General features: G+C 39.7%; 1 protein-coding gene across 1 annotated transcript; it reads left to right on the forward strand.

The window, feature by feature from the left end:
- Nucleotides 1-2,319: 2,319 nt before the first annotated feature.
- On the forward strand, nt 2,320-13,166 carry RFC3 (replication factor C subunit 3). The gene is made up of 9 exons (XM_017818656.1): nt 2,320-2,448; nt 3,247-3,384; nt 4,509-4,576; nt 7,905-8,002; nt 9,203-9,384; nt 9,634-9,770; nt 9,899-9,997; nt 10,814-10,883; nt 12,159-13,166. Exons 1-9 carry the CDS (start codon nt 2,362-2,364, stop codon nt 12,348-12,350), a joined length of 1,071 nt encoding a protein of 356 aa, XP_017674145.1. The 5' UTR covers nt 2,320-2,361; the 3' UTR covers nt 12,351-13,166.
- Nucleotides 13,167-14,938: the final 1,772 nt, after the last annotated feature.

Raw genomic sequence — 14,938 nt, forward strand, 5'->3', positions numbered from 1 at the left:
CAATTAAGTTAAGCATGACATTGACAGACACAAGAAGAACAGCATATAATTCAGAAATTATTAAAAAGTCAGGTAAATGAGCTAAGGATCTGAAAAAGCATAAAAAGGCAAGTCATAAATACAGCTAATCAAAGAGGATACCAAAGAAATTAATGGTCAAATTTAGAGATTACTTTGAAGAACACAGGTGTGGAGCAGAGAGAACAGGTACACATGAGAAACACTGTAGACCCACAAAATGTGAACGTAGAAAATGGCAGAGGAACAGGCCACTCTGTGGTGCTGAGTATAACAAAGGATGTGAAGGTAAGCCCCAGGCAGGTAATTGCTGCTACAGCTTTCACAGACTCAGTCATGTACCAGGACAGTGCTGACAAAGCAGTAACAGGAGAATCACAGAATCAATCAGGTTGGAAAAGACCTCTGGGATCATTGGGTCCAACCTACGACACAACACCAAGTCAACTAGACCATGGCACTGAGTGCTACATCCAGTCTTTCCTTAAACACCTCCAAGGACAGTGACTACACTATCTCCCTGGGCAGCCCATTCCAATGTCTAATGACCCTTTCTGTAAAGAATTTCCTCCTAATATCTAACCTAAACCTCCTCTTGCACAGCTTAAGACTGTAGCCTCTTGTCCTGTCACTAGTTGCCTGACTTCTATCTGCCTACACCCTCCTTTCAGGTAGTTGAATTTGCTGATTCATGGCAATCTGCAAATAAAGCTGATTAATGAGTGTCTATGAAAGTAAGTAATGTAACTATTTCAGATAAACATGAAACATGGTATCAATGTAAGTGCTCTACTAGCTGGTGCCTCCAGTAGGTTTTTGTGATCTTTATGAGCAACTTGAATGTCTTGGTTAGTGAAGCCATTACCTGCGTTGTGCATTCTGTGTGAATAAATATGCACACAGAGCTGGTAGAACATGAATAATCACATGAACGTTTCATCTAACTATAATTTTTTTCACAGAAATCATAAAAAAAATTAGGCTTGACACTTTTCAGATTAGTCATCTGTATATCTGTATTTCATCACTTCATGGAATTCTACTTTCAAATAATATCACTTGTGCATGATGCTTAATTTATTAGAGATACTACACAAAGAAACAAAATGAGAGTTTCTCCGTTACATACATATGCTTTGTGTAATTCTCTGCATACATATTCTGCATATATATAAAGCCACACACATAGATGGAGCTTGCAAATTCACTGTGCAATACATAGCCAATGGGCAACCCATTGATTTATAATGAGGCAGTAAACCCAGGGTAACACGAAGATGAAGGACCAGATGTTCCACTGACACAGAAAAGTGCCCACAGAATTGACTGTCCCGGGGGTGAAAACACAGCCCTACCATCTGCCATGGACTGATTCAGACTGCACTGGAACAGGGTGAAGCTCTGGAACACCTGCAACATATTGGTGATATAATTGTGTGGGGCAACATGGCAGAAGTTTTTGAGCAGTGGAAGAAAACAATCTGAATCCTTCTGAAAGCTAGTTTTGCCATAAAACAAAGTAAGGTAAAGGGACCAGCACAGGAGATCCAGTTTTCAGGAATAAAATGGCAAGATGGGTGTTGTCAGATCCCAATGGACATTATTAATAAGATAACAGTGATGTCTCCACTAACTAACAAAAAAGAAACACAAGCTTTTTTAGATGTTGTGGGGTTTTGGAGAATGCATATTCCAAATTACAGCCTAATTATAAGCCCTATCTCTCTTTATAGCCTTAAGCTGCACCAAGGGATGTTTAGGTTGGACATCAGTAACAATTTCTTCACAGAAAGAGTGATGAGACATTGGACTGGGCTGCCCAGGGAGATGGTGTAGTCACTTTCCCCGGAGGTGTTCAAGGAAAGACTGAATGTGGCACTCAGTGCCGTGGTCTAGTTGACATGGTGGTGTTCGGTCACAGGTTGGACTCGATGATCCCAGAAGTCTTTTCCAACCTAAACTGATTCTGTGACTCAGTGAAACGCCCCGTAAGAGGACCGATTTCAAATGGGGGTCGGAGGGCTCGGTGCCCCGGCGGGGAGCCAGTATGGTTGTTCTCGCAGTGGGTGTAGAGTTCATGTCCTTCACAGTGACTGGTAGGGGGCTATTTCGGTAAAGCCCTCGCGGAGCGCAGTGCCGGCTGCTGCCAGGGCTCGCTCTGTCGCTCGAGAGGGAGGAACCCAGCGCCGGCTTGGACCGAGCGGGGCCGCCGGGATCACCCGCCCGGCCAGGCCTGGGCTGGGCTGGTAGCGCCGCGGGGGCGGGGCCGCCACGGCTGCGGTTTGTCCCTCGGCGGCCGCCGTAGCGGGCGCGCTTTCCGCCGCCGCGGGTTTTTGTGGCGCCATGAGCCTGTGGGCCGACAAGCACCGGCCCGGTGCCCTCAGCCGCCTCGACTTCCACCGCGAGCAGGCGGCGCGGCTCCGCAACCTGGTCAGTGAGGCAGGCATGGGCGCCCGGGGCCGCCGCGCTCCGGTGGCCTTCCCACCGGGAACTACTCGCGGCCCTGCGGCCTCCGGGTCCTCTCCTGCCCGCAGGGAGGGTCGCTCGGGAGCTGGGATTCTGCCTCAGTATGGGGGAGAACTTCTCTGCTGTGCGGGGGACCGCGCACTGGAACAGGCTGTCCAGAAAGGTTATGGAGTCTCCCTCACGGCAGATATCCAGGAACCATCTGGATGCAATGTGCGCTGGGATGGCCCTGCCTGAGCAGAGAGGTTGAATCAGATGAACCACTGGGGTACCTTCCAGCCTGACTTCATTTAAACACAGGCTACCTGTTACTCCTTTGCCTGTATTCAAAGCTTGCAAGTGAAACTCCGAAGTAATTCTCTCTCCCTCTCTCTCTCTCTCTCTCTCTCTCTCTCTCTCTCTCATAAATGTATGTGTGTCTATTTTAATCTTTCTTTAAAGCCTTTTTACCGTGTGTTTATTGCAGCTGTCATTCTGGAAAACATGTAAATGCTGGGATGGGTTTTTTGAGGGGTTTGTTGTTTGTTGGTTTGTTTGGGGTAATTTTTTGTGGGATGAAGTGTTTGAAGTGAAAAAAGTTACACATGTTCTATAGGAAATGTTGCTGCAGGAAAGGGATTCAGCAATTTTAAGTCTATGTACTATGTTATCATGGAGCTGGAAGAGTCATTTAACATAAACTTGGGTGAGAATGGAAGAATGCATACTCTTTTCTAAAGAAAATACTGTTATAACTAATTAATCTTGTTGCTTTTTGTTCAGGTTCAGTGTGGTGACTTTCCTCATCTGTTGGTGTATGGACCATCAGGAGCTGGAAAAAAGACAAGAATAATGTGCTTGTTAAGGGAATTGTATGGTGCAGGAGTGGAGAAACTGAGGATTGAGCATCAGAGTATAACGGTAAAAAAAATAAGTCTCCCATCTGCTGTGAAGTAATATGGATATACTGACAGGTTTCTGTTGTGAGCCTTTGTATTTTTTTGAGTTTTAAAACTAATTTTTTTCCCCACTCAGTATATTCAAACTTCTTTATGTAATTAATCATACTGGTTTGGTTATATGAACAAGTAGTTTTCTAAATGTTCTTGTTCCTTAGGTCTTCAGGCTGTGGGGTTCTCTGTTTTCTGTGCCTGGCTGGCTGTTCTTGTGTGTTATTTTGTTTGGGGTAGAGGTTTTAATGTGTTGTCTACAGGTTGGTTTGGACAGTAGCATCTGTCATGACAGACTAGTTCTGAATTAAATGTATAGAATTTAATTTGTCTGTAGAAATAAGGGTTATTTTTTAAATTCTTAGCACTGCTCTTTGCATATATGCAACTTTTACCTTGTTTTCTCATTCTCGTAGTGGCAATTTCAGCATTAGCAAAAAAAAAATCAATTTAAATTTTATCTGCCCTGATCTTAGGCATTTATATATTACCTATTAAAAATCCTTGCTGTAGGAGGCTTAACCAGCAAGGGATTATCAGGCTTCATTGATAAATAGGTTATTTAATGTTTTCTTTTTAATTCTCAGTGGTGGAATAAATAATATATTTAAACTGGATGATAGAAATGTAGAATATATTTAACTGTTCGGACCCAAATTCGGTGCTGCTATAAATAGTAATGTTTTCTTCAAACAAAGTAGAGACTTGAAATTCTTTGGCAGGAGAAGTTAATAGCCACTTCGGACTTGTCCAGCAATTTTGCCTCCAGAACTTTTCTTTGGATGGGCAGTGTGTCACTTATTTTGAACAACTGATGCCAGTAATGATCCTTCTTTTACAAAACTCTGGAGTAACTGGAGTATGCAGTAATACATAGCAGGTGTTGCTATAATAATCATTGCTGCTATTTTACAGGTGGATGATATGTCAGTACTCCTTTTTTCCTTTGGAGGTGGGGTTGGAGGCATAGGAGATATGCAAGTCCAGTGTCTCAGCAGTTCTTTGATCTCTGAGACTCTTGGTTTGCCTGTTGTAGTCTGTAAGATAGATTTTTAGAACACTTCCTGAAACTTAACATGCTTACTTTCTATATAGGCACCTTCTAAAAAGAAGATTGAAATTAGCACCATTGCAAGTAATTATCACCTTGAAGTTAACCCAAGGTAAGTGTACAGTAAAAATGCCTCACTTCCAAGGTAAGCTAATGGTCATGTTGTAGGTGGTTTCAGCCTGGACATATGAGGGACTGATTGCCCAGTCTGTTGCCTGAGCAAATTAGATAATGGTTTATGGGTTTGATCTGCAAATGAGAACAGGGAGAGGATTTTTAATTGAATAACTCTAAATGAACAGAAATTGGGATTGCTGCATACTAAAGATGCTAATGTTCTGCTTAACTAACCTCGTAAGCATGCTCTTGTTGAGGACTGGGTAACAGAAGCAATTCTGGATTCACAGACTTAACCATTTCGGTTGATATTGAGAAGTTTTATTGGAACTAACACCTCCATACTGTTAGTTCTCTTACAAGTACAAAACTAAAAGAATTCAAAAGTAAGCAAGATTTGCCCGGTAACTATTCAAATAAAGCGTTTAAAGTACAAGAAAGAACACCACCAAAAAATACTGTGAATCCTGTCTTGAGTGAGGTCAGATGTTGATTTAAACAACAGAAGCTATAATGTGGTACTATATGTCTTCTTTGGCAGTTGTGAAATTGTAATAGTTCACTGATTGATAAGTTCATTGACCCAAAGTAAATACTTGTATTTGCCTGAAACCTATAACATTGCTTTAAGTCCCATAAGAGTGAATGTCATTGTGCACTGGGAGACCTTGGTTATGTTGGCTTTGTTGTCTGTGTTGCACTTGTGAGATAATGTGTACCCCGAAGTAACTTTGTGCTTACTGCTTAAACCTTTGCTCATGCTGCTTTGCATTTTAGAAGCTATTCTCATGTGCCAGATCCCCTTAAAAATCTTGTTCTGCAGCTAATCTGTGTATTGATTAGTGAATATCTGCTGGTGTTCTAAACCAGACACAAATAATTAATAGTTTATCAATAAAAGCTGAGAGTTTTATTGGTAGTTAACTGAATATGTCATTTTGATGGTATAAAATGTGTCACCATTAAGTCTTCTGCTCTGATAAACTGATACTACTAATACTACTTCTGTTACACTGCAGAAAGTACTTAGAGCTTGAAACATAGATTTCACAGAATATTCTGAATTGGAAAGGACCCAAGGGATCATCGAGTCCAACTCTTAAGTGAATGGCTCATGTGGGGATTGAACCCACAACCTTGGTGTTATTAGCACCGTGCTCTAACCAACTAAGCTAGTCTCATATAAAATAATCGTATTTCACCTTAAATACAAAAATCCTGAAAGTGTAGAATTAGTGTAGTAGTTGTTGTACATAGTAGTAGTAGTTGTTGTACATAGTAGTAGTNGTAGTAGTTGTTGTACATAGTAGTAGTAGTTGTTGTACATAGTAGTAGTGCTGAGTTTTGATTAAGACTCAATATATTGATTCATAGGCTTTAAGTATCAAGCAATTGTCATGTTTTTGTCTGACCAGACAGTAAACCTGCCTGTGCTGTACTATCGCCTGTGAAATTTGACTGAGTTATAATACAGTGAAATGATGTTGTGCATCTTGAGTAACATGGAATGTGATAAATGGCTAATAGGGAAAGGAAATGAATTTCTGGGAAGGATGCTGCAGATACTGACTGTGTTATGAAACTTAAATTTAGTTAACATTAGATGGAAATGTAATATTTAACAGAAATGTTCTTCCTTCAAAAGGAGGATGTTGTCTGAATTCCAAAGTGTTGTCTTCTGGTCACTTGACTAGCTTGGGTAGATGCTTTAAAATGGGTTCTACTGAATTATAATAATGGCCAGTCTTCGTGAGCGAAGATTTGGGAAAGGTCATTAACCCTTCGAGCCTGCGCAGTGGATTTTTTAGGTGAGACACAGCGTGCGCTGAACTGAGCCCACCCTTTAATCCTGAGGTTCATCTGCCGGGGCCGAGCAAGCTTGGACAGTGGCAGTGAGGTCCCCAGGATGTAGGTTTGTTTAGAGTGACCTTCTCTTAGATGGATTGCCTCACAGGGCTGACGAGCTCCATCTGCCCGGGGGGCTGGAAATCGAACCCGGGTCGCAGCGGTGAGAGTCCTGCACCCTAACCACTAGACCACCAGAGGCCCCAGAATTAGTGCATCCTTAAAGAATAAGGAGCAATAAAAATCAAATGCTTGTCTGGTAGCTGCCTTTGTTTATTGTTTTCCTAGAATGTTTGATGAGGTCACATGATACCAAGGATAATCTTTTGCCTTGAAATTATATCTCTGGGTTCTCTGTTGCTGCAGAAAATAATTTATATATTAGAACACTATTTTAATCACTTTCCATTTCTAACAGCTGGCATAGCTCATAAGTAGAACTGTAGTAGAAGGCTTGTTTCATTTTGATTACAGCACAAATACAAACGCAAAGATCTGCTGCCTTGCTGAAGGACAGAGCTCTGCAGTCCAAGTCAGTGTAGCCCATGGAGCATTTTGTGAATTGTTGAGCATATACGCCTTTCTCTGTTCTGCTGCCTTCTCCTTGGCAATAATGGAGAAGGTCTGGTTCAGTGGTGAAGAGAACAGTGCAGACAAATGTCTTTTCATTTGCTTCACAGAGCTACTGCTGCTTCTGTGAAGGCAATTGTCTGGGATGCTAAATAGGCAGTGTTTTTTTCCCCTTTTTCTTTGCATTTTTGGTGATCCACCTTGCAAGTCAGTAGTCCCCTCTGGTTGTCAAATCTGAGTCAAGCTAGCTGAGCTACTAGAACGTGGGGACTGAGAAAGCTGTGCAATGCTACTGTAGTGGATAGTGAAGGGGCAAGAGGAATTTCCCCATGTTTTACTGCCTTCCTAGAGAAAAAAGCAAACCTAATGCTGTAATAGTATCTCAGTATCAGTATTTTACTAGTACCTTGTAACTTCAGTCTGCCATTCAAGTGTGCATTAAGAATTTAGGTTGTTCGTGGCATGACATCTAGTTTTTGGTGGGGAACAAAAATCCCTGCTTTTAAGTCCATTGAGTCAGGCATCCTATTATGTTGTTAGACTTAATTGTTCTTTCCATAATGAGTGAAAGTGTTCATATTGTCTGTCTTTGTCCAGGTTATAGGTAACAAAAGTTTAGATTTCTTATCCCAGAAGAATAAGTTCTATTTTATGAGTTAATTTGACAATGGTTTCACTTCACTTCAATACAGCGCTACTAATCCAGCTGTGCCTGCATAAGCTTTGGGTTGTTCTTATTACTGGGAGGGTAACTTTCAACAAAGTATGTGTGTTGAGCTTAATTCTAACCCTAGCAGCTTCTGAATTTTGTTGTTGAGTCAGTTGATCAGGGGGTTGGTTAGGGGGATATATTTTATATGCAATATAAAGTTGTTTTAAAACAAGATTTATTCAAACTCCTGTTACAGTGATGCGGGAAACAATGACCGTGTAGTAATTCAGGAACTCTTGAAGACAGTAGCACAGTCCCAACAGCTTGAGACAAGTACTCAGCGAGATTTTAAAGGTGAGTAGAACAGTTAAAACCAGTGAAGGGCTTTTGAGACTTGGGATTTTTTTCAGAAATTTTATCTCATTGTTTCATGTGTGTACCTTCGTGCATTATGCAGGTAAAAACAAACCTATTCCCATTTAGAAGATTTTTATCCATAGTGTACAGAGGGACACTTGGTAAGAAAACTAAGAGACTTTCATTGAATTTTCCAAGATGCTTGTTTTTCCTCCAATGACTAACTTGAAAGCAAAATCAGAACTATATAATGGGATTTTAGGAGAGAGGAAATCTTGATAGATAGTAGAGCAGAAATTAGCTGAAAATGTTCATGGATTTAGTACTTTGTCACATTTTCCTGCTGTTCTGTCTTGCTGTTCTCAGAAAGTAGTTTCACCTGAGCTGCTAGGCACTGATTGTCTCTACCAGTTATTGATGTATATATCCTTATAGCTGCAGTTATACTATATCCCTCAGAGTATCTTGTAAGCTGTCTGATATTGCTAGGCTGTGTGTATAACCAGAAGTGGAAGAAGAATACTGGGGTGACTTGTTCCTCCAGGCTCTGGACAGTTTAGAGTATTGAAATGAGCCATCTATCAGTTGCCTATGGAGGAACCTGCAGAAGATAGCTGGTTAGGTTGGCTGCTTTGTATTAGGTGTCTCCTGATGGTTGGGAAGCATTTTTTAAATACATTTTTCTTTTTTTCTTTAAAAGACCATGGAAAGGTGCTGCAGCTACAATAATAAGACAGCTTTTTACTATTCCTTTGTCAGGCTAAGACATTGGCTTTTAGATATAAAATGTATTGAGGCGAGTCTTCAAGTAATTTTTGCTTTTTGATATATCCTTATACCATAACTTCTCCTCCATTTCTCACTTCAAAACTCCTATAAGAAGTTACTGTACTAGTTATCAGGGTGAAAGCTGCTACACCTATCTGGATTATTTCTTGGCACTGAAGCATTGCAGGCCCTGCTCTGAAGAAATTGCCATTCCAGGACGTGAATATAGTATGTGAGGGAGCAGATTGTACAGTTAAAAAAGGCACGTGGGTTATCTTAATCTTTATTTTCCTGCCTGTGTGATCATACTGCCTTCTTCTGCATATTATCATTTATTCTTGTATTATCACTTGTGTGTCAAAAGTATTTGTTTTCTTAGAAAGATTTGATATTAATACAAAACCCCACTATTTTTAATCCTTTTTCCAGTGGTGCTGTTAACAGAAGTTGACAAACTCACTAAAGATGCTCAGCATGCTTTGCGAAGAACAATGGAGAAATACATGGCGACATGCAGGTTGATCCTGTGCTGCAACTCCATGTCAAAAATTATAGGACCTATTCAAAGCAGATGCCTGGCTATACGAGTGCCTGCTCCCAGCATTGAAGATGTATGTTAAAATAGAAGCAAATATAAATTATTTAAAAATCCTACTAGATAAGTTCTTGCTGTGGACTTACGAGATATTTTACTTTCACATAGTGACCTAGCTTTTCTTTGTGGTGAGTGACTTGTCAAGCATGGCTTATGAAAGACTGGTCCATCTCTGGTCCAGGAATCTTTCTAACAGGAGAATATGTAGTTGCTGAACAGTTTGCTAAGTGTTGTACTCCCTGATATCTGTTTTCCATCCATCTAGATCTGCCATGTCTTGTCCAGTGTGTGTAAGAAAGAAGGCCTGACTCTTCCTCAGGAACTAGCTCAAAGGATTGCAGAGAAATCTGGCAGGAATCTTAGGAAAGCACTACTTATGTGTGAGTGCTGCAGAGTACAACAGTAAGTCACCACAAAAATTAATGTAAATTATGCTGTCAGACACATGAATTACCTTACTTCTAAGGCCATGCTAGAATAGGTGACAATTTGCTCTGATATTAATTTTTAAAAAATTTATTACTGTGTAGGTATCCTTTTACTGCTGATCAAGACATTCCTGAGATGGACTGGGAAGTTTACTTGAGAGAAACTGCGAATGCCATTGTTGGTCAACAGACACCACAAAGGTAGATGAATGGACTTGTTTAGAGTTATAAATTATGTTTTTGGTGTGTTCTGGAACCTAAAAAAGAAAAAAAAAAAGTTGAATTTAAAAAATGTGTTATCTTTAGTTATGTGTAATTTTCTTTTAATTCTACTGGAGGTGGTACTTTGCAGCCAGAGGAAGTGAGCTTTAAAATTGCCAGAGGACACTGAATGAGTATCAGGAAACGAAAAGCTATTGATTTTCCCTATTGAAGCTTAGTAATCAAAAGTGAGCATAGGCTTAGTTGCATGTTGTGTTTTCTGCCTTTTTTTTTGTGGGGGGCATGAAATGTCACTTAATTTAAATGCTTGTAGTGTCTGACCTCCTGATACCAAAAGCTGAGCATTGGTAACTGTGTCACTTTGGCCACCTAATAATCTTACTCCTTTTTATAAACAAGGAAACAGAAAAACAGCATAAAGGAATCCTGTGGTGCTAATCAATTTTGTTTGTGTCTCTTCAGTAATCTTAAGCATGAATAATAACTTAGATATGAAGAGGAATTAAAGGAACACAAGCCTGAGACAAATTCTAATAGCCTTGTAGCTTCTAGATTAACTCAGACCATTGTAACTAGAGTATATGTAACTTGTCTTTTGAGTAAAAGGTGATATGCAGCATTGAATTGAAATGGACTTGTGCAATGCTTTTGGGTTTAAAATAACATGCAAAGCCAAAAGCAGAAAAGAAACTTTGCTTGGTTGACTTTTTCCTGAAACATATTTCACAAATAGTGAAAATACATTAGAATGCGTTGGGGTCATACTTCTCATATTTTGTGGTGTCTTTCCCACAGGCTTTTAGAGGTCCGTGGACGGCTTTATGAACTCTTGACACATTGCATTCCTCCTGAGATTATAATGAAGGTAATTCAGCTGTCCAGCTCTTATTGTGTTGTAAATATTAATGCTATGACAGTCCCAACTAGAGTTAAAAAAAACAAAACAACACCGAAACATCACAAATTATTCGAATATTCATGGAAAGCTGTGTCCTTTCCAAATAGACATGAATCACCATCCGTGGAGGTGTTCAAAAAACTAGTACACTTGGCACTTTGTGATATGGATTGGTAGGCCTGATGGTATTTGATCAAAGGTTGTACTTGATCATCTTGGTCCTATTTTACAAACTTAATGACTATATGATTGTGTAGGCTATGATATGTTTTCATATCAAATCAAATACGATTTTTTTTATAAAAGTTTTGTTGTTAAAAATTCAGTATTTGCTATGTCCTAGTGGAGAGATGTGCTGAAGGATGCTAGAGCAGCAGGCCTTTTCAAAGACAGAAGTCATCTTGAGAGGAAAAAAGCAAGTGGGACATGTATGTTCTTATTTTTAGCATGATGAAAGGATGCTGAAGACATCTAGAGCAGAACAAAGATTAAAGATAATGTTTGCAGCTTAACCTAGGTGGACTCTGCCTTCAGATATAATTTTTTTTTCACACTAACTGATTTCTGTTTTCTGACATTTTTGGTAGTTAGATGTTTTTGTAACCTTCATTTCTTATGGTAGGTTAGTGCATCCTGCATTGCTATGTTGGGGAGGCAAAAGGTGCATATTCTCTACCCTCTCCATTTTCATAAACTTGAAATGATCTAGAGATACTTCTCACTTAATCCTGACTGTTTTAGTACCCATGGATTTGCAATGATTTTATTGCTGTCTGTGATCTAAAATAATGCGTTTGGGGGTTTTGTAATGACTAAAGTATTGTGGTCAAGTTGTATTGTGTCTGCACATAAATATGTACGTAAATATAAACAGATATACTTAAATTCTAAATAAGCCCTTTCCTTGCTTTTTTTTTTATAAATGCTGTTTCTCTTTGTGCTCGATGCTGGCAAGATAGAAGTAAATGGTTTTAATACACTTGCTATCTTGGTAGGAATTCTCCCCAGGGCCATGTGCCTCCATGCAGTAGAGGTTACAGTATTTGGAGATGAGATTAATTTATTTTCTTTATTAAGGCATAAATAGTTCCAGTAAATTATTCTTGAATGTTTCTGGTGTTGGATTAATGAGTGAACTATTGTCATAGCTTGGCTATTTTCAGAGAAAGAAGGTTATCCTCTTAACAAAAAATATCTGATTTTTCAAATACTGTCCTGTTTTTTCCTTTTTTCCCATTTTAGGGCCTCCTGACGGAACTTCTAAATAACTGTGATGGACAACTGAAAGGAGAAGTTGCACAGATGGCAGCCTTCTATGAACACCGCCTGCAACTGGGCAGCAAAGCCATTTATCATCTGGAAGCATTTGTTGCAAAGTTTATGGCAATTTACAAGAAGTTCATGGAGGACGGACTAGATGACATGATGTTCTAACTGATACCCGAAGTTGTACACAGAACGTTGCGTCAAGATACCAATAATGTAGCAAATGCCTACTTGTTGGGGCTTGATTACATGTGGGTCTAGTTCTAAGTCAAATATTTTTATTTTACTGTTTAATAAAGCAGTGTTTGCTCAGCTTTAGAAACCAGATGGAGTGTTCGACAGCCACAAATCCATCTTTAGATACATACCAAATACATTGGCCTTTCAGAAAGACAACACATTGCCTTGGAAGATGCATAAGATCATAGTTGCTTTGCAGTATATGTAAGCTGACATTAAGAAGAGAGAACACAGATGCCGCGTGCTTGGTTTTTGTTTGTTAATCACAGATGGGCAGGGCTGTAATAAAAAAAATGCTTTTTCCATGTTGTGGTAAGTTCCAGCTTGAACATGTATTTCCTGCCTGCTGATCTATACATCTTACTGTTTGTCTGGCTTTTTTTTTTTTTCTTAGCCACATTGTTTTCTGTGGTGCGCTCACACAATTTTTTCTGACATTTTTTTCTTTGTAAGCAGTTGTGTTGAATTTGTGGATGAACAAACTTTTTTGTTGCTTGTAAATCGTGTTGACCACAGGGAACATCTTGTTTAGAAGAATTATACCTATATAAAGCAAGTCCACTTGCTGTCTGATACTTTCACCTCAAAATACATAATGCTGTTCAGGTAAAGGTTATTCCTTTAGCTAATTTTTAGCAAAGGATAAAGTTTTGGCTTTTAACAAATATTTTTTCACCTCTTAAATTGATATGTGACATTTTTAAAGTGGCAAAAATAAATTGTAGAAAATATGAACAGATGAAATGCTGAATTGGTGTTTTATACTGTCTGTGATATTCTTTGCTTTGACACAGACATCTTTCAGAAAGGTAGGATATCCCACACATGCTCTGAGACTTAAGGGAGACACTGAAGTTTAAAAAATCCAAACAAATACAAGCAACAAGAAAAAGGAAAAAAAACCCAACCTCCCAAAATAGTAATAATAATACTAGAAAGCCGACAACACCTGTCTGCAAATCTTTCAGATGTTTATATACTATGGTAACCTAAAAATTACTGAATTCATGACCTTTATTACTTCACTGTGCTAATTTAGGCTATTACTAGATAATATTTAAAGCTAAAGTGAATTAAATACTATTTCCTGTTCCCTTCCCCCTCCTCTTTTTCTCCAGGAAAGGGTTTAGTATTTGAGGCTTTTTTTGTTAGAGGTAGTTACACATAATGGCAGTTGTTTTGGAAGCTAGGGCCTCCCCACTGGCAATTCATAAAAAAATCTCACTAGTTATTAGTAACTCTGTCATCCCCTTTAAAATGTACAAAAGGCAGCATTAATCCCAAAAGAGGCAGTGTTGCTGCTGTTCTTCGGAATTTGACCATTCAATGTGTGGTGTTAATGCACAGCTTGCCTTTGGGTTCAAACTGTGCTGGCCTGCTTCATGCTCAACTGTTCTCATGAAGAAGTGGAAGATAGAATTTTTTCTTCCATATGCTCTTCACCCAAATCCCAGCACTGGTAGCTGAGTGTTTTGACTGTCAGAGATGCTGGAAAAACATCAGTCAGTGCTAGTGGCAATGACTACTTGAATCCATTACAGAGAAGGCCACAAAGGTGGATGGAGCATAATTATTGCATGTACCAACTGCCCCACTCTTACAGGAGCCTTGTCTTACTACTAATTTTTAAAAGCTGAACAACCTTTACAATTTCCCTACTTGTACGAGTACAACATGTGCTGAAGCAAAAGTGAGTCCAAAAGATAATGAAATGCTTCCCTGCTAAAACCAACCCCAAAAGCTAATGTGGGAGAAGAGGAATGTATGTAGGGGGTTGTGAAATACAGTTGAAATGCGCAGGGGCTGTAGCTGTGGAGGGTGGGGAGGCAGGAGCTGGACTGTAGGTTTGTTTGTCAGGGGAGAGACACAGAGGAGCAACTTCTTGTTTCAAAAGGCCTCAGCAGCTTTGTTCAGGGAAACCCCAACATGAATCTCTCTCTAGGTGTTCTTGCTGCCTCCTATTGAAGTTTCATTTTTATCCTGTTCTAACTGGAATAAATCAAGAGTACCCAAGGATGGAAAAAGGATAATGACCAGAGTTTTCAGAGAGAGAAAATAGCTGTTACTATTCCTGAGAGCCAGCATTTTCCGCTGGTGATCCTACTCCTGCCTCTTTGTCTTCCACAGTCTAGAACACAAATTTAAACACATGGGCATGGTATCTCATAAAACTCTGCACATGTCTTTCCTGCCTAGTAATTTTTCAGGAAATTTTGCCTTAGTATCCATCACAGGCTCCCTGGGAAGTGGTCATGCTCCCAAGCCTGTCAGAGTTCAAGGAGTGTCTGGATGATGCTTTTCATCATATGTTTAGTTTTAGTTAGTCCTGTGAGGAGCAGGGAATTGAATTTGATGATCCTTAGGGGTCACTTCCACCGTGAGAGATTCTGTGATAATGATCAGTGCTTTTTGGGAACATTTTAGAGGCTAACTGCCTTGGATGCTGCTTCACCTCCCTCCTGGGTAGCTGCCTTAGAGGCAGTATGATTGAGAACTGAGGTCCTGGGCTGTGCTGG

This window comes from Lepidothrix coronata, unplaced genomic scaffold (genome assembly GCF_001604755.1).
Source record: "Lepidothrix coronata isolate B3197 unplaced genomic scaffold, Lepidothrix_coronata-1.0 Scaffold69, whole genome shotgun sequence".
Taxonomy (NCBI): Eukaryota; Metazoa; Chordata; class Aves; order Passeriformes; family Pipridae; genus Lepidothrix; species Lepidothrix coronata.

What these genes read in the sequence shown, in the direction of transcription:
- RFC3 (XM_017818656.1), top strand. Translation starts at nt 2,362, where the DNA reads ATGAGCCTGTGGGCCGACAAGCACCGGCCCGGTGCCCTCAGCCGCCTC. An exon ending in CGGCGCGGCTCCGCAACCTG is followed by an intron (nt 2,449 to 3,246) that starts GTCAGTGAGGCA and finishes CTTTTTGTTCAG; the next exon opens with GTTCAGTGTGGTGACTTTCC. An exon ending in GAGTGCTGCAGAGTACAACA is followed by an intron (nt 9,771 to 9,898) that starts GTAAGTCACCAC and finishes ATTACTGTGTAG; the next exon opens with GTATCCTTTTACTGCTGATC.